Source organism: Prunus avium, chromosome 1, assembly GCF_965620075.1.
Source record: "Prunus avium chromosome 1, drPruAviu1.hap1.1, whole genome shotgun sequence".
In the NCBI taxonomy this organism is placed as follows: Eukaryota; Viridiplantae; Streptophyta; class Magnoliopsida; order Rosales; family Rosaceae; genus Prunus; species Prunus avium.
This window is the reverse complement of record NC_142284.1, coordinates 54,487,520-54,507,857: the sequence shown is the minus strand read 5'-3', so window position 1 is coordinate 54,507,857 and position 20,338 is coordinate 54,487,520. Positions and strand designations below refer to the sequence as shown.

The following is a 20,338-nucleotide window of genomic DNA, read 5'->3' as shown; positions in this document are numbered from 1 at the left end:
TGGATTCTTCTTGGTTTTGCTCACAACACAAGTAATCTTTCTACCCCCACCCAATGCAAAGGCTGAGAGGCTAGAATGAGTGTTCTAATGAGGGGTTTTCTTAATAGCCGTTCAATCCAGTGCAAAGTTATTATTGGATTGTTGGATTGAACCCTTCAACGTAGCCCCTTATTATAAAAGCTCAGTGTAAATGTCCCTAAAGCCAAACTGCCAATAGAGCCCACCCACCCTAGAATCTCATTTCTCCACCGTTTAAAATGAATTGGCCATTTTTTCAACTTTAAGCCAAAGCCAAAAATATGTACAGGTTCTTTGTGTCCAAGGCTATCCCAGTGATTGTGATTGCAGAGAATGTTGTAACCAAAACCACTTTGACCCCTTTTCTTTTTTCTTTTTTCTAGAAACGAACCCTTTAAAGCTTTTTGATTTCACATCTAAGGGACCCCAAATGTGGTGCTTTAAGAGTTAGCTGCCCCACAATTTTCCCTTGCAAGTTGCAACCCTTTTTTGTGTCCCAACATGCTCATTCGCTTATAAATAGAAAAAGCCTTGAGTTCTTGCAACTCATCAAACACATAAACACTACCATACACTTTCAAACCAGAGCCCAAAAATTGGGGGTAAAACAGAGCAACCCAAGTGAGGAAATGGCAGCAATCAACACAGAGCCAAAGAAGAAGGCAATGAAAAAGAAGAACCCAACTGCAATTGAGGGGGTGGTCTTGGGGAAGAGCGACACAACAACATGTTGTGAAAAACCAGAGATTGCATCTGTAATTCCAGCAAAGAGGAGGTCAGTGAAAAAGATGATATTTGATTCCATTGTCCAATCTGTGTCCTCTTCTCTTTCTTGTATCTGTGGTCCTGTTGACTCTGTTGAAAAAAAGAAGAAAAAAAGAGTCCAAATAACCAAATGACCCCATAGCCATAGATGGTCATGTATCAGAGTTTGATGCAGTATACTTTAAAAAAAAGGCCATGTACTAGTAATAGATATGTTTTCTTGTCCCTACTTGTTGCAATTAAAGTTTTAATTATTTCGTCAATTTGTTTCCTCCTCTTTTTTTTTTTCGTTTAATCTGGGTGATCAAAATCACTTGCTCACTGGTGCACATGCTGAACAAGGACGGTATTCCAAGTCCTCACCTTTAATCTCATGTCGGCATCCTGCAAGCCTTGACGTATTTCTGCCTCTTTGCGTGGTCGGTGTCCTGTTTCCTTGCAGCTTTGCTTTCTTTCATGTTATAGTCTGTCCTGTTTGTGGGACGAATATTTTGTATTTGCTCTCTTTGTGGCGTTTTGGCCTTTTAATGAAAGCTATCTTCAGACCCCAAAAAAAAAAACTGATATAATTTGTAGCATTTGCGGCTAACCATGTTCCTAATTCATGTGTTCAAATCAAATTTCCAGAGATTAATTCATTCATGCATGTGTTCACAAATAAGGTAAGGGGAGTTGCCAATTTCAGCTACTTGAATCGTCTTTCATTAGGAACCTCATAAATTTTTTACTGGCCATTTATGCAAAAGGGTAGCAAAAGAGAAAAAGAGCCTTGCTTCTTGGAAATTCAGCAAGTACAGAGAAGAAGGTGATTATTATTAGCATAGAAGAAATTATAGTGAAATGCTCTTCTTGTAAAAAGACAGAGTATTCTTTCTTTCCTTGCAGTAGGTTCATTTGGCTGTTTTTATTTTGCTTTGTAAATTGATAAAGATTATAATCCTTACCTTTAATTTGAAGAAAAGGAGAATCACCATATTTAACCTCAGTGGATGGGGGAAAAGAAAACTACTCAGAGAGGATATTTTGGGATTGATGGAGTTGGAGGAAGTGTTTCTGGAGTTTCCCCCGAGGGTACTCCCTTTCTTTCCCAGAATTATCCACGTTCATATTCATACAACTCAGTGCACGTGTCACTTGTTACCCCGAATGCTTAGCTTACTGAACAAGCTCGCTCTGGTGACATTACATAATTGCCTTCATATTGGTGCCCTTGGGATTCGATGTTTTAAGAGAGGGCCCTCTCCCTGCGTACCAAAAACTACTGATAGAAAGAAACAAGGTGTTGAGGAAGAACTGAAGAGAGAAAGAAGCAGAAATGGAGGTGGATCAGGTGAAGACAAAGAAGACAGAGGCTAATTATGGGTTCAGACTCAAGAAGGGAAGTGTTTTTCCAGCAAAGAGAGAAAGTTGGTGAAGAAAATGATTTTTGATTCCATGGTGGAATGGGCTTCCTCTGTTTTCTGCCCTGCCCTTTTTCCTCCACCTTCTTTCTCTGCAGCCAACTTCACCCAAAAACCAAGTTCCAAGAAATGCAAGCAGATAGTCCCACACCAGCACCATTAGTGGCAGAGAATTATGAGGCTTTAAATTTCTCAGTTTAATTTGGTACCTTATGGTTGAAGTCCATATGCATAGCCCACAAGCCCCAGTATTCAAGAGAGGAAAATCTGTTGCTTTTTTTATATATATATTTATGAAGAAGGGGGGAAAACCCCAGAAACAAAACCAACTAGCCAACACTAATCATCCGAGGCTTCACAGCCCCCAACAAGTCATCAATAAGAAGAGAGCTAATCCAAACCGGAGCTTCATCAAAATAGCAGACCCCCAAATCCATATTCAGACTCCAATTTGCCAAACAATCTGCAGCAGCATTCTTTTTCCTATAAACATGAGTAAGCTCAACAGAATCAAATTTACTCATCAAAGCAACACAACTTGCCATCACCCACCCAGCAAAAGGATGAAGACAACTAGGAAAATCTGTTGCTTTTAGTTGTAGCTTGTAATGAATTATATTATCAGGCATTTTGAGTTTCTCTGTTTCTGGTTGTAACTTTTTTTCCTTCTTATTCTTTCTCATCTGGGTGGAAAACAATTGCCAGATTGATAAAATGTGTAGCGACATTGTGTTGAATAATGTAAAGTATCATATCTGAAACTTGACAAAATAACACATGATATATCAGGTATGATTTCAAGAAGAAACAAACAAAGGAAAAATCAAAAGTAATAAATATACACATATCATTTAAATCCGAATACGACTTGTCTCACTATTTTTCTTTTGACCTTTTTCCAGCTCCATCATTAAAATAAGCCTAAGAAATTATAGGACATGGAAACAATTATTGCCAATCAAAGGTGTCAACCGTTTACGGTGATAAAATTCCAACCCCAAGATGAAAGTGTAAAATTATAGCAAACATAGCGGAACTTAGATTATACCTTAGTCAAAGCAGAGAAGATTTGGCCAATGTAGTGTAGCCAAGTTGAAATGGGCATTGGCTTGCATACCACCTTATCTCAGTGTATGTGCGAAATCCCTCTCTCCTTGTAATTCAGACTATATTTTTGCAGAGTGGACAATATACAAAGTCAATTTGCAGGGCCTTTTATCGATGTGCATGCATATGATCTATTTCGGATGAATTCACATCAGCCATTCGTTATGACATTTGGTGCAATGTAATTCACTAATTGAACACTCATTCCCCAATTTAACACTCAAGTTTTGTGAAATACTGAAAGAGAAAATTAAAAAAGAGAGTGATTTGGAATGTAGAACCCCGCCAATGACTAGTCAAACCTTTAAAATTACAGTAAATTACAAAAATGTTCCACAAAAGCCTGGCACATGTAGAAGACTTTTGGGTCTTCTATCCAAACAAACGACCAGTCAACCCTACAATTTTTTTGTTGTTGTTACTGAAGTCAAGCCTACAATTTATGCACCCTTTTGAACCAAAAGAATAAATAAATAAGAGTGATGATTTCTCCACTTCAATTTAATAGAGGTAAAATGGGGAGGTTGCTTGGGTCCCATTTATCTATCTAGCTCATGTCTCATGATCATGAGCTGAACAAAACTAATAAAACAACTGATGATAAAAGAGAGATTAAACTATTTTATAAAAGTAAGGGACTTGTAGCTCATGTGATTAAGAGTACCTGCTCTGCATTATAAATTTTGTGTTTAATTTCCTTTACGGCTTTTATAAAAATAAAAATAAAAACCATTCAATAGAAGTTTTAGAAGGGTGATAGCACAACTTTAATTGCATTTATATGTCGGCCAATTAAGAAGTCAAATTTGAAATCTGAAATGTCAAGCTTCTAGAGACTAGTTGGCAACCTCAGTGACAGTTATACTGATTACAAGCATATGCGTAATACGTGTCACTAGGCTGATTGGTGGCCTTGGATGCTTCTTGCCCAAGGCTCAATCCAGTCGGATGTATTCCCCAGTGCTTTCTCATTTACAACTCATCTTCAAATTGAAATCCCAGCTTCTATAAATAAAGAGACTTTTTAGGTCTCTAGTCCTCCCACTTATACACCAAACTTAAAAACAAAAACAGAAGAGACAGGGCGGCAAAGAGGCAGCAGAAAAATGGTGGCCAAGGTGCAGAACACAGGTGAGGGAGTGAAGGTGATCGCAGACAAGCCCAAGACAGAGGCTAATTATTGGTTCAAACCCAAGAAGGGGAGTGTTTTCCCAGCAAAGAGAAAGTTGGTGAAGACAATGGTTTTTGATTCCATAGTGAAATGGGTTGCCTCTGTTTTCTACTCTGCCCTCCCTCCACCTCCTCCCTCTGGAGCCCCAGCCAACCAACCCAACATCAACAAAGTACCAAATTCCAAGAAATGCAAGCAGATAGTACCATGGTAAGTTGGAAATGTTGGAGAATACAAGTCCCGCATCGAAATTTTACATCATTAACGGGGACAAATTGATAGAAGCACATGTACGTGCTGTTTGTTTTATCTTCTGTTTTTTTATTTTTTCATTTGGAATTGGCTTCAACAGGACTGAGAATCCATCAATTTGTGTACACCAGCGTTTAGTTTTAAGGGTATACTGGTGAAATACCCCATAAACTTGTACCTTAGTTTCAATTAGCCCCCTATCCTTTTTTTTTAGAAATGTAAGGACCCGATCTATTTTTTTTCGCCAATGTTCCCCTCGACGTTAGAATCTAGCACTTCCCATCCATTGTGCCGTTAAGATGGAGGTTAGTTGTGTCATTTCGCGTCTCCATTGAACTGAACCAATGCTTCAGCTATTAATTCCTTCGTTTTGGCACGATTTTTACCCAAATGCATTTCCCTCCATTTTTTCCAACCTCCATTTTCGTACCCTAAACCAAAGGGGGATTTAGGGTTTAGGAGAAAACCCAATATTAAGAGATGAGGAGGTCCTTACCTGGCAGAGGTCATGGAGGTCATGGGTCACAGAGGTGGAATTCACAAGGTGAAGAGGGTAGTTCATGGATGGTGCCTTCAGTCGTCTGCTACTGTGGGAAGACTGCGAAAATCCAAACATCTTGGACTGCTGCACATCCAGGGAGGAGGTTTTACATCTGTGGGAGGGTAAGTTTGTTGTTGAAATTTGGTTTGCACATTTGAAATTTGGGTTGCCGATTAGAAATTTGGACTGATGCACAACGTTTTTTTTTCTTCTGTTTTTTATGTATCAATTTGTTGTGACAAATGTGCAGAATAGATGTAGATTTTGGGAATGGGGTGACCCACAAATGTGTGAGAGGTCAAAGCAAATTATACCTGGGCTGCTACGGAAAATAAACATGATGGAAGATGCAAAAAAGTCTCGGCCAGAGAATCTGAAAAAAAAACCCTTGGTTTTGGGTGTCTTGTTTATTGTTTGTGATAGTTTTGTGGTTGATATATGGGAAAGGCAAAGACATGAAGGATATTTGAAGTTGCCGATGTAATATGAAGTAGAAATCAAGGGGAGTAGGAAAGGCAAAGACAATGAAAGAAAAATGAAATGCCCTGTATTAGTTGTGTGGCAGAGGTGTAATAGATGGACTTTTGGTCTTTTTGTTGAAAGTAATGGCATGTGTTGTGTTTTGACTTCATATTCTAGCAGTAATCCAACAAAGATGTCCATTACATATCCATTGAAGGCAAATATATCCATTACAAAACATATGTTCCAACACTAATCCAAGGAAAACATATGTGTTCTAGCAGTAATCCAACAAAAACATTTGTGTTCCAATAGTAATCTATTGGAATAAGTCTGAGAATCCTAGGACCATATCAACTACAAATTCAACAAAATAAAATGTTCCAAAACGCATCCATTACAATACATTAAGCAGTCCTAATGTTTTGGTGTTCCAAAAAACCAAAATCAGCCCGATGACCACGTATGACCAAGCTGCAAATCTCAACTACACTCTCCATGGCCTTGTTCTTTTTGGTAGAGGTGCATATTCTGAGTTTGGTTGAGAAGCATGCCCAATTTGATTTCCCTGTAAGGTAGCAACAGTTTGAGCAAGCTGCCTTGTTAGTTCAGACACTTGCCCCCCTCTTCTTGCCTATTTGAATCACCAAAATCAGCAAATAAGTCAAAATTTGGTTTAAACATTTAATTGATGCAGTTAAAGGAATCAATACATATGGTATTTACCCCAAGCTTTGTTCTTCTAAAAGGTCTAGCTTGGATTGAAGTTTCAGCTTGATCTGGTTGTGTGACAGGAACACTTGGCATACTTGTTCCCCTTCCCCTGCCTTGATCTGGTTGTCTGACAGGAACACTTGGCATACTTGTTCCTCTTCCCCTGCCTTGAACTCTTATTGCCCTTCCCCTGCCTGTAGCTTGTTCCTTGAACAAAAAATTAAAAAAACAAGTTCATATAAAATAAAGGACCAAAATTATACCTTCAACAAAAATAATCACAATCTTCATACCTGTCTTTCGCCTCTTTGTCCATTGTTGCCACAAGTTGCAGAATTGTGACCTTCACCTCCACAAGTTTTACAACTAATGACAATCCCGTATCTCCTCAACTTTGTTGCATTTTTTGGTATCTCATCAGGTTCCTTTTGTCTACTTGTTCTAGGCCTCCCTGGTTGTCTGCGGTAAAGAGGTGGGTGGATGGGTCTATGACCTGTTTTTCTCCAGTATTCTTGACTAGGCATTGGAGATATATAACTCTCATAAGCCCTGTCATATGCAGCTCTTTTGTACAGTGAATGCACAAAGTCATAAGGGCTTTTCTCTGTTTTGGCAATTGCAGCCATAGAATGTGAACAAGGGATTCCACATAAGTCCCACTTTCGGCAAGTGCACGTGTGCCTCTCCAAATCCACCACATACATCCCACCATGGATGTTATTAACTTGATATTTCCCCCCACCAGCATATGATGCTATGCATTGAGCACTCTCAGTTGTTAGCTTCTCAACAATTCCAAAAATCCTAGGACCAACATCATGTGTCCAAATACTTTCTCTAAGTCTAGCCATTCTTAGCATCAAATAACTTTGAATTCTCTCTAGGAGTGTTAGAATTGGCTTATCCCTTGCTTCAATAATAGCTGCGTTAAAAGACTCACACAAGTTGTTAAGCAGCATATCACACTTAGAATGAGTTGTGAAGTGTGACCTACTCCAATGATTTGCTGGCCTGTCTTGAAGCCATCTGTAAGTTGCACCTGATTGAGATAACATCTTCTCCATTTCAGCTTCAAATGTAGGTATTGTAGTTGATCTAGCTGCTGCCCATAATCTTTGCTTCAATGCTAGACCACTATGACCAGCAGTCTTGAAATTATTGTGGAGGTGCCTAACACAATGTCTGTGTTCAGCAGTAGGCATCAAATCCCTAATGGCTTGCCCCAAACCCTTTTGCTTATCTGACATGAACACCCAACCGTTACCATTTTCACACCCAACATCAGCAAAGAAAATCTCCATAAACCATGTCCAAGTCTCGGTATTTTCTACTTCAACCACAGCAAATGCGACAGGGTACATCCCATTATTCCCATCAATACCAACTGCAGATAAAATCTGTCCTGGATGAGTTCCCTTCACATGACAACCATCGAAACCCACAACTGGCCTGCATCCTGCTATAAAGCCCTTCTTCAATGCACCAAAACAGATATATATTCTTTTAAATACTGGGTTGTCCCCTCGCAGATCAGTCTTGATTAATACAGTGCTGCCTGGATTGTTTGCCTTCAACTCTTCACAATAATCCCACAATTTTGCGTACTGTTCTTCAATACTTCCATGTATTCTCTCTTTAGCTATGCTCTTGGCTTTGTAAAACTGGTTTGCAGTGATATCTATGCCATAATTCTTCCTCACAATCTTCATGAAATCCGACAGAGACATATTAGGATTATCTCTCAAGTCCTCATCAAACCTTTGAGCAAGCCAAGAAGAAGTGGCAAACTTGGTCTTCTGCATCCTTCCACATACATGCTTAGGTTGATATGTCTTGATCCTAGTAGTAGGCCCTTTGCCCACATAAGATGCATATAGCAACCACTCACACTTGACATCCTTCTTTTCTTTACCCTTTTCTCCACCCTTTTCTCCATTTTCTTCTCCACCATCCTCTCCAGCATTTTGTACAGGTTTTTCTCTATTTTTAACACAATGTCTTTGTCCTAAACCCTTTTTTTCAGCCTTTCCTCCACTTCCACACACCACCCTAACCCTGTGAGGGTCATTCTTGACCCATCTAAGTGGCCGAGCACTTGAAACTGCATAGAATCTTATGGCCTCCCTACATTGTTCCATGTTAGCAAACTCCATTCCAATATGAAATACAGGATTAAATAAATCAGTATCCCTTTTGAATTGCTTGAATCTAGGAGCTTTTCTTCTCCGACTAACCTTTTTTCACACCTGTATTTTCATCAGCTTCATCTTCTGAATTTGAAACACTTACAAGGTCCTCTGAATCGTAATCATCACTTGGAACATCACCAGGTTCTTGATCTGGTTCTTCAACAGGTTCATCCACTACATGCCTATCAAAAGTTGTGTCATCTTCTGCTCTCTTTTGTCTCTCTAGTTCTTCATCTGTTTGCTCGTAGTCACTATCTATGAACTGCAGGCGCTCTTCGTCATCATCCTCTCCATCAACATTTACATCTTCTTCCTCATCTACCTGCTGCTCCTCATCTTCCTCATATACCTGCAGCTCCTCATCTTCCTCTTCAGCTTCATCATCGACATCATCAGCAATGTTCACATCACCTTGTACTTCTACATGTATCAATTGTGGTTGAAGCAAATTCTGAAAGTTAAATACAGCTGCAGAGGCTTCATTATCTAACAAGGTCGGTTCTGGCTTTGCTGTGATGTACAAACCGTGAACCCTTGATGCAGGTATCTCACGCACAAAGTCAAGCACATCCAAGTCTCCTCGAATTGCCAAATAACCCAATGATGTGGACCTATAGCGATAATCGACTTTTATGTGGTTGTATCCTAGTGATTCAGCAACATCATATAAGTCTAGCATTGACAACTGATCTGTATTACAGTTGTCTGCCCATTGGACAATACCTCCCACATACTTCCCCTTTTTAAAATACCCCCCATGGTGAATTTCAATCATAAATAACTCTGGATCACCTACAAACAACAAAATTTAATTTAATTAACTCAGCAACTTCATTTTACCACTACAACAAACCTACCAATCGGCACCAGCCTTTACTAATATCAGCCACACACAGACAAAGCAACGCACATGCCTTAGTTTGGGACCACACTTTTCTATTCAAATAGGAATCTTATAGAAAGGCAATAAGATAGAAGATGACAATTCTACCGACAACCTATGGACCACAACCACTTAAACAATGAACAAAGAAAGGGAAAGTTGAAGACTTACTATACTTGGGAGGCTTCCCACTGCTACGGACTTCGACAGGCATCTTTCTTGGTCAATACAAGTGTGTTGCTTCGAGATTCTTATGACAACCACTCCGATTTGTCAACATCAACCACTATGCAGCTCGATTTCGTGAAATCCCCAATTCCCCCAAACTTTCGAACCCTACATCTACAGCTCTGACTGTCTTTTTCTTTTCTTTTTTTTGTCAAAACTGACCTAGCCTCCTTCTAATTTTCGACTTACATTGGGTTGACTTGCGTGTAGACGCGAAATGACACAACTAACCTCCATCTTGACGGCACAATGGATGGGAAGTGCCAGATTCTAACGTCGAGGGGAACATTGGCGAAAAAAAATAGATCGTGTCCTTACATTTCTAAAAAAAAAAGGATAGGGGGCTAATTGAAACTAAGGTACAAGTTTAGGGGGTATTTCACCAGTATACCCTAGTTTTAATGAAGTATATCCAGCACTTTGAATTTCTCTTGCTTTTTTGAGTTTCCCAGTTTCTGGCGGTAACTAATTTTCCAAGTTACCTTAGATTTCCCAAAATGATCATGTCATGAGGCCCCCACTTAGATTCTTAATGTTTGTTTTGGAAGAGGAATGAGACCCGTGATATGCATGCCCTAGTCCATAGTTGATCATAGGCTCATAGCCAAAAAAGCTTAGACCCCACAAACCCAATATTCAAAGATAGGAGGAGAATGATGAATCAATGTCAGATTATTCAATTATGTGATGAATTCGGAAAGCCATTTTGCCGTTGAAAAGCCTTTTTCGAGGGTAATTAGTTTAATTGATGACTTAAGCTATAAGTTTAAAAATTAATTAGTAATTAGGCAACCACCTTGCCTACTTGTGCTTAGGGCCTTACCAGGGCTCATTGATGAGTTTTCTCTAAGACTATAATTCATATTTTGTTTTAGTTGGATAGTGTATTCCACTCGTCGTGCCACATGATGGGAAGTTTTCACCCAAGTTTTTCTCGCTTTGTTAAGTCTTACGGGCATTTTTTTTAATTTGTTTTAATACAAACAATTGTGTAAATTATGTTCTAATTTACGTAAAAGGAGATTCGAACTTGAGTGTACCGGGGCACATGGCCCAAATTTTGTCACAAAGTCAAGGTTATATTGCATTAGAAAAATACATAAATAAAGACCTTATTATCGCAATTAATAGAAGTATTTATAGACAGAATAGATGTTACTACTCAATCATGTGATGAAGTTGGTGGCATGAGAGGAATTGCTCGTCTCTTGTATTTCAAACCAAGTTGGTCACTGTGGTCGGAAACATGAGACACGATGTATATATATCCAAAGCCGAATGAGGAAAAGAGCAATAATGGTCTCTTGGGCAACAAGCAAGCACCCTTAGCAATTTTCCTAGAGAGAAGATTCTCTTCGGAGGGAAAAGAATATTATGAGCTGCCCACAAACCTCGCTCCTTTTGCTTTTTGACCTGTCCACATTTTCAAAGACTTCGGGATTTGTAGCCACACAATTGCAGTCAGCCTGAGGGTCTTCCAGGGAAGAAAATAGATCAAAAATGGACGCTTGTTTTGCTTAGTCTTAGCCCAGGAATGTGCTCTAATCTTTTTGCTTTTACACTCCATGCATAAAACCCAAGCTTGGATTGATCATTTAAATAGAATCTTAGTCTCGGGTTGGTTTCTCACAACACAAGTAATCTTTCTCTCCCCACCCAGTCTGTCTAATAAGGGTGCCTATAGTGGTTGCACCCAGAGCCACCCTAGAATCTCATTTCTCCACCTTTTAAAATGAATTGGCTATTTTTCAACTTTAACTCAAAGGCTATCCCAATGATTGTGATTGCAGATCCCATGAAGGAGACAGAGAATGTTGTAATCAAAACTACTTTAAGAACCCTTTTCTTTTTTCTTTTTCTAGAAACGAACCCATTAAAGCCTTTTGATTTCACAACCGCAAATGTGGTGCTTTAAGAGTTAGCTGCCCCACAATTTTCCCTTGCAAGTTGCAACCCTTTTTTACTCTTGTTTGTGTCCCCAAATGTGGTGATTTCATTACTCTTGTTTGTGTCCCCAACATGCTCGTTTGCTTATAAATAGCTCAAGGCCTCAAGTTCTTGCAACTCATCAAACACATAAACACAGAGCCCAAAAATTGGTGGTAAAACAGAGCAACCCAAGTGAGGAAATGGCAGCAATCAACACAGTGCCAAAGAAGAAGGCAATGAAAAAGAAGAACCCAACTGCAATTGAGAGGGTGGTCTTGGGGAAGAGCAACACAACAACTAGTTATGAAAAACCAGAGATTGCATCCGTAATTCCAGCAAAGAGGAGGTCAGTGAAAAAGATGATATATGATTCCATTGTCCAATCTGTGTCCTCTTCTCTTTCTTGTATCTGTGGTCCTGTTGACTCTGTTGAAAAAAAGAAGAAAAAAAGAGTCCAAATAACCAAATGACCCCATAGCCATAGATGGTCATGTATCAGAGTTTGCTGCATTATACTTGAAAAAAAAAGGCCATGTACTAATACTAATATGTTTTCTGTTCCCTACTTGTTGCAATTAAAGTTTTAATTATTTGCTAAATTTGTTTCCTCCTCTCTTTTTTCTTTTTTTTTTAAATTTATGTGGGTGATCAAAATCAATTGCTTAACTGATATAATTTGTAGCATTGCGGCTAACCATGTTCCTAATTCATGTGTTCAAATCAAATTTCCAGAGCAACCACTGTCTATTCTTCGTGTTTTGAACTTTGATGGACTCCCACATCCTCCTATGTAATTTTCTTTTATTTTGTGGGAGGGTTGGTCTTTTGCACCAGACTGGTTTGGTCTGTGTGCTCTCCCCTCTTCCATGTTTTTGGCTTTGTTTCCTGTTTTTCCCGTTCTCTGTCGGGCCTAATGAAGTATCTTTTCGACCAAAAAAAAAATTCAAATTTCCAGAGATTAATTAATTCATGCATTTGGTCACAAATAAGGTTAGGAGATACCAATTTCAATTACTTGAATCATCTTTCATTACCTACATGAATTTTATATGCCAATTTCACGAAAGTAACTGCTTTTTGCTTGGCTTTTATAATAATAGAGATGTGCACGAATGTTTGTTTTCATACCCCGTAAACCACGAATGACTAGTCAAACTTTCAAATTGCCGTAAATTGCACAAAATGTTCCCCAAATTCGTTTGGAATGCAGAAGAGTTTTTCTCTACTGTTGGAGGCCCGATGCGGGACTGTGTGAGACGTTGTTATCAGCCATTAAATCGACTAAAGGACACATTTAACACTTGTTTATTGAATTCAACAGCTGATACTAGCCTCCCGCATAAGAGCACTTCCAGCAAGGAGGGCTGGGGGGGTTTGGGCCAAAATCCGTTTCCAGCAACAAAAAATTGCCCGGGCAGAGTGTGGGACCCAGCAACCTGGGCTGGCCCGAGGGCAAGGCTGACGTCAGCGTGTTTGACGCGCCCGCTACAGTACCCCCAACGGCTAGCTTCCACGTGTCGGCGCCTGGGCTCTCCGATTTGATTTTTTCCTCCAATCCAACGGCAGCCAATTTTTGTGCAATAAAAAAAAAATTAAAAAAAAATTAAAAAAAACCCAAAAATTCTGATTTTTTTTCTCTATAAATACCTACCAAAACTCTTCACTTTCAATACCAAAAATATTTGTAGGTGCTTGAAATTACCCCTTTGCTCAACTAGTGTACAGATTACCTTATTTACATTTTCAACATTTAAGTAAATGTCTTTGTCCTTTTACTTTTATTTATTTTTATATTACTCAATTTACTTAAGTTTACAATGTAAATAAGGAAGTACCCCCATTTGGATTCAAATAAAAATACGAGAAAATCAAATTCCCACCAAATCAAAATATGAAAAATCGGTTTGAGTGCAAAATACGATTTAGGCTAAAAATGATGGCTCATTAAGTCAATAAATACTTCATACTAAAATCCCATAAAATCAAGTTTTCTTATTTGATGTGTAAGGAACAAAAGCCGCCAAAAATTATCTTGAGAAAATGATTATTCCGAAAAATTATTTTTCATACTTAGTCAATATTGCACCTCCGCTAAAAAATTTCTGGGTCCGCTAGTGCACGTTGGAACCCAAAAATCTTATCCGGAAATATTGTCCAAATTAATTATTTAAGTAAACAAATTTGTAAAAAAAACAAAAAAATGAATAGTATTTGCCCTTTGCCCGGGCAACTACTGGAAACGAACATTGCTTTTTGCAAGGGCAGCCACTATTCACATGAATAGTGGCTGCCCTAGCCTCCCCCCTTGCCCTGACAAGGGGCAACTACTAGAAGTGCTCTAAGTCCCGCATATTGAACCCTTGCAAATTGCAATGGGGAAAAACTGGAAGGAAGGAGGAATTCTATATCTAAGTCCACAATTCTTGTACTTTTGGAGAGCAGAGAAACATCCAAGCAGTTTCCATTGGTGATCGATAGTTTTAATGTGTCCCACAAACGACGACTAGTCAAATGTACAACCCTTTTGAACCAAAGGAATTAGATAAATATGGGTTATTTGGAGTTACCTAGCTTATCTCATGTGCCAAGGAAGGAAACTAATAGAAAGCAGAGTCACTGACAACATAAAACCCCGACTTCTATAAAGAGAGACTTTGGGCCTTTTGTCAGAGAACAGAGAGAGCGAGAGAGCAGAAAAATGGTGGCCAGGCAGCAGAATTCAGGTGAGGGAGTGATCACAACCAATTATTGGTTCAAACCCAAGAAGGGTAGTGTTTTCCCAGCAAAGAGGAAGTTGGTGAAGACAATGGTTTTTGAATCCATGGTGAAATGGGTTGCCTCTGTTTTCGGCTCTGCCCTTCCTGCTCTTCCACCCTCCTCTGGAGCCTCAGCCAACCAACCCAACATGACCCCCATGGGTAAAGTAGCAAATTCCAAGAAATGCAAGCAGATAGCACCACAGTGAATTGGAAAGGGTGACAAAGTCCAATCAAATCCATGCCTCTAAATATATATATTGGTTAATTTCCTATTCCATATATGTGGGTGTGGGTTGATAAATTGATAGAAGTCCCCCTATCCTATTCTGTCAATTTATCACCCCACACCAACATTTACAGTTTCTGTTTTCTTTTCTTTCCTTGTTTTTGGTTGATTTGGAATTTGCTTCATCAGGATTGACGATCCATCAATTTGTCTGCTGTAGCTTTTAGTTTCAAATTCAATGAATAATCAAGCACTTTGAATTTATATTGCTTTTGCATTTCCCAGTTTCTGGTGCCAACTATATTTGTTTGGAAGAGGAATGATGAATCCAAAAAAGTTTAAGACCCCACAATTTACAAACCAAGTATTCAAAGACAGAAGAATGATTGATGTTCAATTTTTTTTTCTTTTCTAGCTGAAGAACCATAAGGTTGTACAAAGCAAACAACACAAACATGACTAATTGTAAAAGGAAAATGATTTTAGCACCACTAATTGTATATGTTAGTAAAACACAGTCAAAGCAAGTAGTTATCAGCTTTTCATGCATGCAAGGTAATTTACCGTTAAGCCTTCCAATTGTCTTAATTATGATATAAGAATTGCAAAGCCAATCCCAAATAGAACATGTGGTCGTAAAGACTTTCAACACGTTTTTAGGTTTAACACAATAAATTTGTTTTGAAACTAGCACACGTTAAAAGGAGAAACTATCCATATACATATGAAAAATTATTATGTGTTACGATAATTAGGGATCACATTTGTTGATATTACATGCCAACTCAACTTGATCTGGCACGATATTACATGATTTACATGAATAATGAACATATTAGATTCGTTAATTAGTTAACTTTTTTTTAATTTATGAATTGTGTGAACAACTGCACAATTACGAGGCCTATTTCTGTATGACTTTGTGGGTATTTATGATTAATCAAGTTTTTAAAGTGTAAATAATGTAGCTACCGAACCCCCGAAAATGACTAGTCAAAAGTAAATCACAAAGTGATATGGATGTTTTTTTGGAATCCAACTCTCCTCATATTTTGTATCTCGACCAATTCCCAAGTTAGTATATACAAAAAATAAAAAATAAAAAATAAAAAAAAGCCCCACAAACCCTTGGCTTGGATGGTAACGAAAGGCCAAGTCGATAAAACTTTTCATAGTCAACAGCGGAGCAGAAGAGCCAGAGACAAAGACCCAAAATGAAAAATACCACTTGACATTTAAAGTTGAGATCATGTTATTAGAGGTTCCTATAGTGGATGATTTTGCATTTTGATTGGATAATTTCTGAAGACAGAAGGGTAAAAGGTAAATGGAAAAGAGGATTTGGTCATTTCCATAAAATTTCCTGGTCTGAACAAGGTTTGATTTCATTTTCAAGGGTCCATCTGTGTTCAAATGCGGTCATGTAATACTAAATTAGGTGTGTTGGGCTCCCCTGCTTTGTTTTTTAAATGATAATTTTTATGTGAACGTGAGAGTGAGATTTAAATTTGGGAACTCGATTTCAACATTAAAAATAAAAGTACCACTAAATTATGAGTATGATGTAATTGGTCCCTCATGCTTTGTATTAGTTATTACCCAAACTCATTAACGCAATTTGATATGGCAACACGCATGCTAAGATAGTACACAGTGGGATTTTAAGTTTTTAAGAAGCCAAGAATCAAAGTCAACCATTGGGAAATTAGGAGCCTCAACATCCTCCCAAAAATCCTTCCCAATTAATTGAGTAGTAGTGCAATCAATAAACAGATGATCAAGGGATTCCACATGAGAGGAGCACCTCGGACAGGAAGTGTCCTGACCAATCCCCCTCTTCTGTCTTTGAACATTGGTAAGAAGTTTCTTATGACAAAGAACCCAAAGGAAGGTTTTAATTCTAATAGGAATGTGAAGCTTCCAAATAAAGTTCCAAGACCACGTCAAAGGATCATCATTAATGGTGGAAATGTCATAGGCTGTTTTAACAGAAAACTTACCATTAGTAGTGAGATTCCAGATGCATCTATCAGGACCACTGTCTTGAAAACCAGCATGCACACAAAGGATCAAGTGGACAATATGAGCAGGCAGACGCTCCAGTAAGCAATTAACATTCCATGTGTTGTCTGCAAAAAAGTCACTAACCTTAAGAAGGAGCATATCTTCAGAAATGTCAATAGTAGCATATTGGATCAAAGGCCCACAGCTAAGCCAATTATCAGTCCAGAATCTGATAGTATCACCAGAACCCACCCTCCATTTGGTACCATGAGGAATAATTTGAGCACCAAAGAGGATACCCCTCCACGCACTAGAGCTACAAGAAGTATAGCTATCATTGGCAGCCAGAATATCACAATTCCTGAGATATTTGGCTTTAAACACTTGAGCCCAGAGACCATGATCATCTTGATGCAGTCTCCAAGCATTTTTAGCCAGTAAGGCCTTATTCATCAAGGCAGCACTTTTTAGACCCAAACCACCAGTGGCTTTTGGATTACAAACAGTCTTCCAATTGACTAAGTGAACCTTGGCCTTATCATCAGTATGACCCCAAAGAAAGTTCCGGTTCAACTGGTCAAGCTTGTTACACACCGACATAGGCAATTGAGCAGTTTGCATAGTGTAGATAGGGATGGCTGAGGTGACAGATTGCACTAAGGTAATTCTGCCAGCCATGGATAGAGTGTGACTCTTCCAGGAAGAGAGCCTTTTCTGGACTTTATCAAGGATCTCATGATAAGTGTCTTTAGTAACTCTTTTATGGATAAGAGGAACTCCAAGGTACTTACCAAGACAATCGGTAAGGGGGGACCCACTAATGGTAGCAATAGAATGAGCCAAATCAGCAGAAACGTTAGGAGAGACACAAATAACAGACTTTTCAAAGCTCACCCTTTGGCCAGAGAGATGACAAAACTCATCCAAGCAGTTCTTCATTAAAAAAGCTTGATTAGTGGAAGCTTTACCAAACAAAATAAGGTCATCAGCAAAGAAAAGGTGGGAGATAAAGGGTCCACCCCGACTAACCTGAAGAGGCTTCCAGTCATGATCATGAATCTTCTTTTGGATGATATGAGAAAGCTTTTCCATGCATAAAACAAAGATGTAGGGAGAAAGAGGATCTCCTTGACGAATGCCACAAGTAGGAGAGAAAGCAGCTGTTAATTCACCATTAAGGATAGCTTTATAATCCACAGAGTTGATACATTGCATTATCAACTCAAGGAATCTGCCTCTCAAACCAATCTCCCACAACACATCTTTGATAAACCTCCAACTTAGACGATCATAAGCCTTGGAGAGATCAACTTTCCAGGCAATGAAGCCAGTTTTTCCTTTCGTCATTTTGAATTTATGCAAGACTTCCTGAGCAACAACAATATTATCAACAATTTGCCTTCCCGGAACGAAACTCACTTGGGTGGGGCTAACCAATTTGGACATAAGAGGTCTGAGCCTGGCAACGAGGATCTTGGAGACTACCTTGTAAAGGGTGTTACACAGACTAATAGGCCTCAGTTGAGACATAGTCACAGGTCTTTCAACTTTAGGGACCAAGGCAATTAGGGTAGAATTCAATTGGTCAGGAAGCGAGGCTGTAGCAAAACAATCCTTAATGAGGGAAGTAATGTCATTAGAACAAAGGTCCCAATAAGTTTGATAGAACACCGCAGGAAAGCCATCAGGACCAGGAGTTTTTAAGCCACCAATAGTAAACAAGCTATCTTTTATTTCAAAATCAGAGACAGGAGCATTCAACCCCACCAAAACAGTTTCATCAGGCTTCAGGAACAATTGCGGTAAGGTGGTCTTTGAACAGAATTTTTCGACTCCGCCTAACTCTCGTCAAATAATTTTGAATTATGCTATGGACTGGTTTACTGTTTGTAATCATACTCCTGATTCTGTTGTGATGCGTCTGATTCAGTTACATTGGATTGCTCCCAGGCATGGGATCTGTAAAATCAATACTGATGGTAGCAGGAAAACTGAAACGGGTTGTATTGGTGCTGGTGGTATCTTGAGAGACTCCACTGGCAAGTGGTTAAATGGTTTTTCTGTGAATCTTGGGGTTGGGACAATCCTAGAGGCTGAACTGTGGGGTGTTTTTTGGGGCCTCAAGTTGGCTTGGAATATGGGTTTCAGAGTTGTGGAAGTTGAATGTGATGCTAGCTCTGTGGTGGCCCTTCTTCAGAATGCTCCTATGTATGATCATCCTCTTTTTAGTCTTCTAAACTGCTGTCATCTGAAGCTTCATGATGACTGGACTTGCTCTCTTACCCATATCTACCGTGAGCAAAATCGTGCTGCTGATCTTCTGGCTACCAAAAGCTATGATCTCCCTCTTGGACCTCATATTTTTGACTCGGAGCCTGCCTTTCTTAGTACTGTCCTTGCTGCTGATACTAGCAATGTGGCTAGTCCTCGTTTAATTCCCTTATAGTTGCTGTTTCTTTTTTTGGGCGTTAGCCCTCCTTTGCACCAAAAAAAAAAAAGATAGTACACAGTGCAAACTAGGGATATGCATGGCCAAATTCATATATAAAATATTTTTTTAAAAAGATTTTTAGGTTCAATGGTCCTTAAACTTTGATCCAATTCACATTTTGGTCCCTCAATTTCCAAAATCGTTCCGTGATCTTTCAACTTCAATTTCGTTAGGACAATTGTTCCTAAACTTTTTTTTGTTAAATTTGAGCATGTGAATGGCACATGGTGTACTATTGAGGGTCAAAATTTGAAATTGCTTCCCTCCTGGGGTAAATTAAAAATATTCAGATGATGAAAGGAATATTCAAAAGTTTTTTTAGTTTTATTTTTTTTTGGATAAAAGGATTATTCATATGGTGAAAATTAAAAATAATACAAAAATACCATTTTGTGCATGCATTTAACAGGAAAAAAAATAAAATTGATGGCAAGACCAATTGTCCTAACGAAATTGAAGTTAAAGGATCACGAGAACGATTTTGGAAATTGAGAGACCAAAATGCAAATCGGGTCAAAATTCAGAGACTATTAGACCTAAAAACCCTCTATTTTAATTGGGAAGTGACTTCCACTCATCCTCTTACATGGCAAGGAAAGTTCTCACCCAAAATTTTCTCTTTTTTTAGACATGACAGCAAATGTTTTTCTTAATAAAAAAAAAAAATACAAGTAATATTCTAAATTATCCTAATATACCGAAATTGTGATAATGAACATTGGAGTGTAAATAGGCGAGCACCCTACCCGGATGTTGTCATGAAGTCAAGCAAAATTAAAAGAAACTATCAAGATGATGCTTTGCATATACCTAATAAGGAATTTGTTCCGACCTTCGGCCATACTTACAAAGTTGCATGTACCAGTAGTTGTTTTTCGGAGATGGTGGTCCAGTAATTGTTTTACTTTGTTCAATTTTGGAACGTAATTTTAAAAAAAACAATGAAAGGGTAAAATGGGGATGATGAAATGTGAATAAATGGTGAGTTAAATGATTGGACAGGTGTCAACATGAAATAGTAGGGACACCAAGGGAACACACAAAATGAGAACAGCAGATCAGGACTCCTGTTACTGTAAGCCAGAGAGTAAAGCTCCAAAAATTATAACTTATCTTGCACGCAAAGAGAATTCTTTACTTGGGACCCCAAAAAAAAAAAAAACTTGGGTGTGTTTTGATCAGATGAAGAACTTGAGTTT

The 20,338-nt window shown here is 38.6% G+C and overlaps 2 protein-coding genes across 2 annotated transcripts; both read right to left on the bottom strand.

The window, feature by feature from the left end:
• Positions 1 to 6,079: 6,079 nt before the first annotated feature.
• On the bottom strand, positions 6,080 to 8,591 carry LOC148298037 (uncharacterized). Its single transcript, XM_088250087.1, has 3 exons — positions 6,724 to 8,591; positions 6,443 to 6,637; positions 6,080 to 6,350 (listed from the first exon to the last, which is right to left on the bottom strand). The coding sequence occupies exons 1-3, from the start codon at positions 8,581 to 8,583 to the stop codon at positions 6,204 to 6,206; spliced, it is 2,202 nt and encodes a 733-aa protein (XP_088106213.1). The 5' UTR covers positions 8,584 to 8,591; the 3' UTR covers positions 6,080 to 6,203.
• Positions 8,592 to 8,659: 68 nt separating this feature from the next.
• LOC148298036 (uncharacterized) lies at positions 8,660 to 18,444 on the bottom strand. Its single transcript, XM_088249499.1, has 3 exons — positions 17,678 to 18,444; positions 16,645 to 17,581; positions 8,660 to 9,411 (listed from the first exon to the last, which is right to left on the bottom strand). Exons 1-3 carry the CDS (start codon positions 18,176 to 18,178, stop codon positions 8,660 to 8,662), a joined length of 2,190 nt encoding a protein of 729 aa, XP_088105625.1. The 5' UTR covers positions 18,179 to 18,444.
• Positions 18,445 to 20,338: the final 1,894 nt, after the last annotated feature.

Excerpts from the sequence above, each read along its gene's own strand:
- LOC148298036 (XM_088249499.1), bottom strand. The coding sequence starts at position 18,178 with ATGTCTCAACTGAGGCCTATTAGTCTGTGTAACACCCTTTACAAGGTA. Across the intron at positions 17,582-17,677 it reads ATGACTGGAAGCCTCTTCAG|AACTGCTTGGATGAGTTTTG; the intron begins GTTAGTCGGGGT and ends TTTTTAATGAAG. Across the intron at positions 9,412-16,644 it reads CTGGAATCTCACTACTAATG|GTGATCCAGAGTTATTTATG; the intron begins GTAAGTTTTCTG and ends TGTTGTTTGTAG.
- LOC148298037 (XM_088250087.1), bottom strand. The coding sequence starts at position 8,583 with ATGGAGTTTGCTAACATGGAACAATGTAGGGAGGCCATAAGATTCTAT. Across the intron at positions 6,638-6,723 it reads GACAAAGAGGCGAAAGACAG|GAACAAGCTACAGGCAGGGG; the intron begins GTATGAAGATTG and ends TTTTTGTTCAAG. Across the intron at positions 6,351-6,442 it reads TTAGAAGAACAAAGCTTGGG|GCAAGAAGAGGGGGGCAAGT; the intron begins GTAAATACCATA and ends TGATTCAAATAG.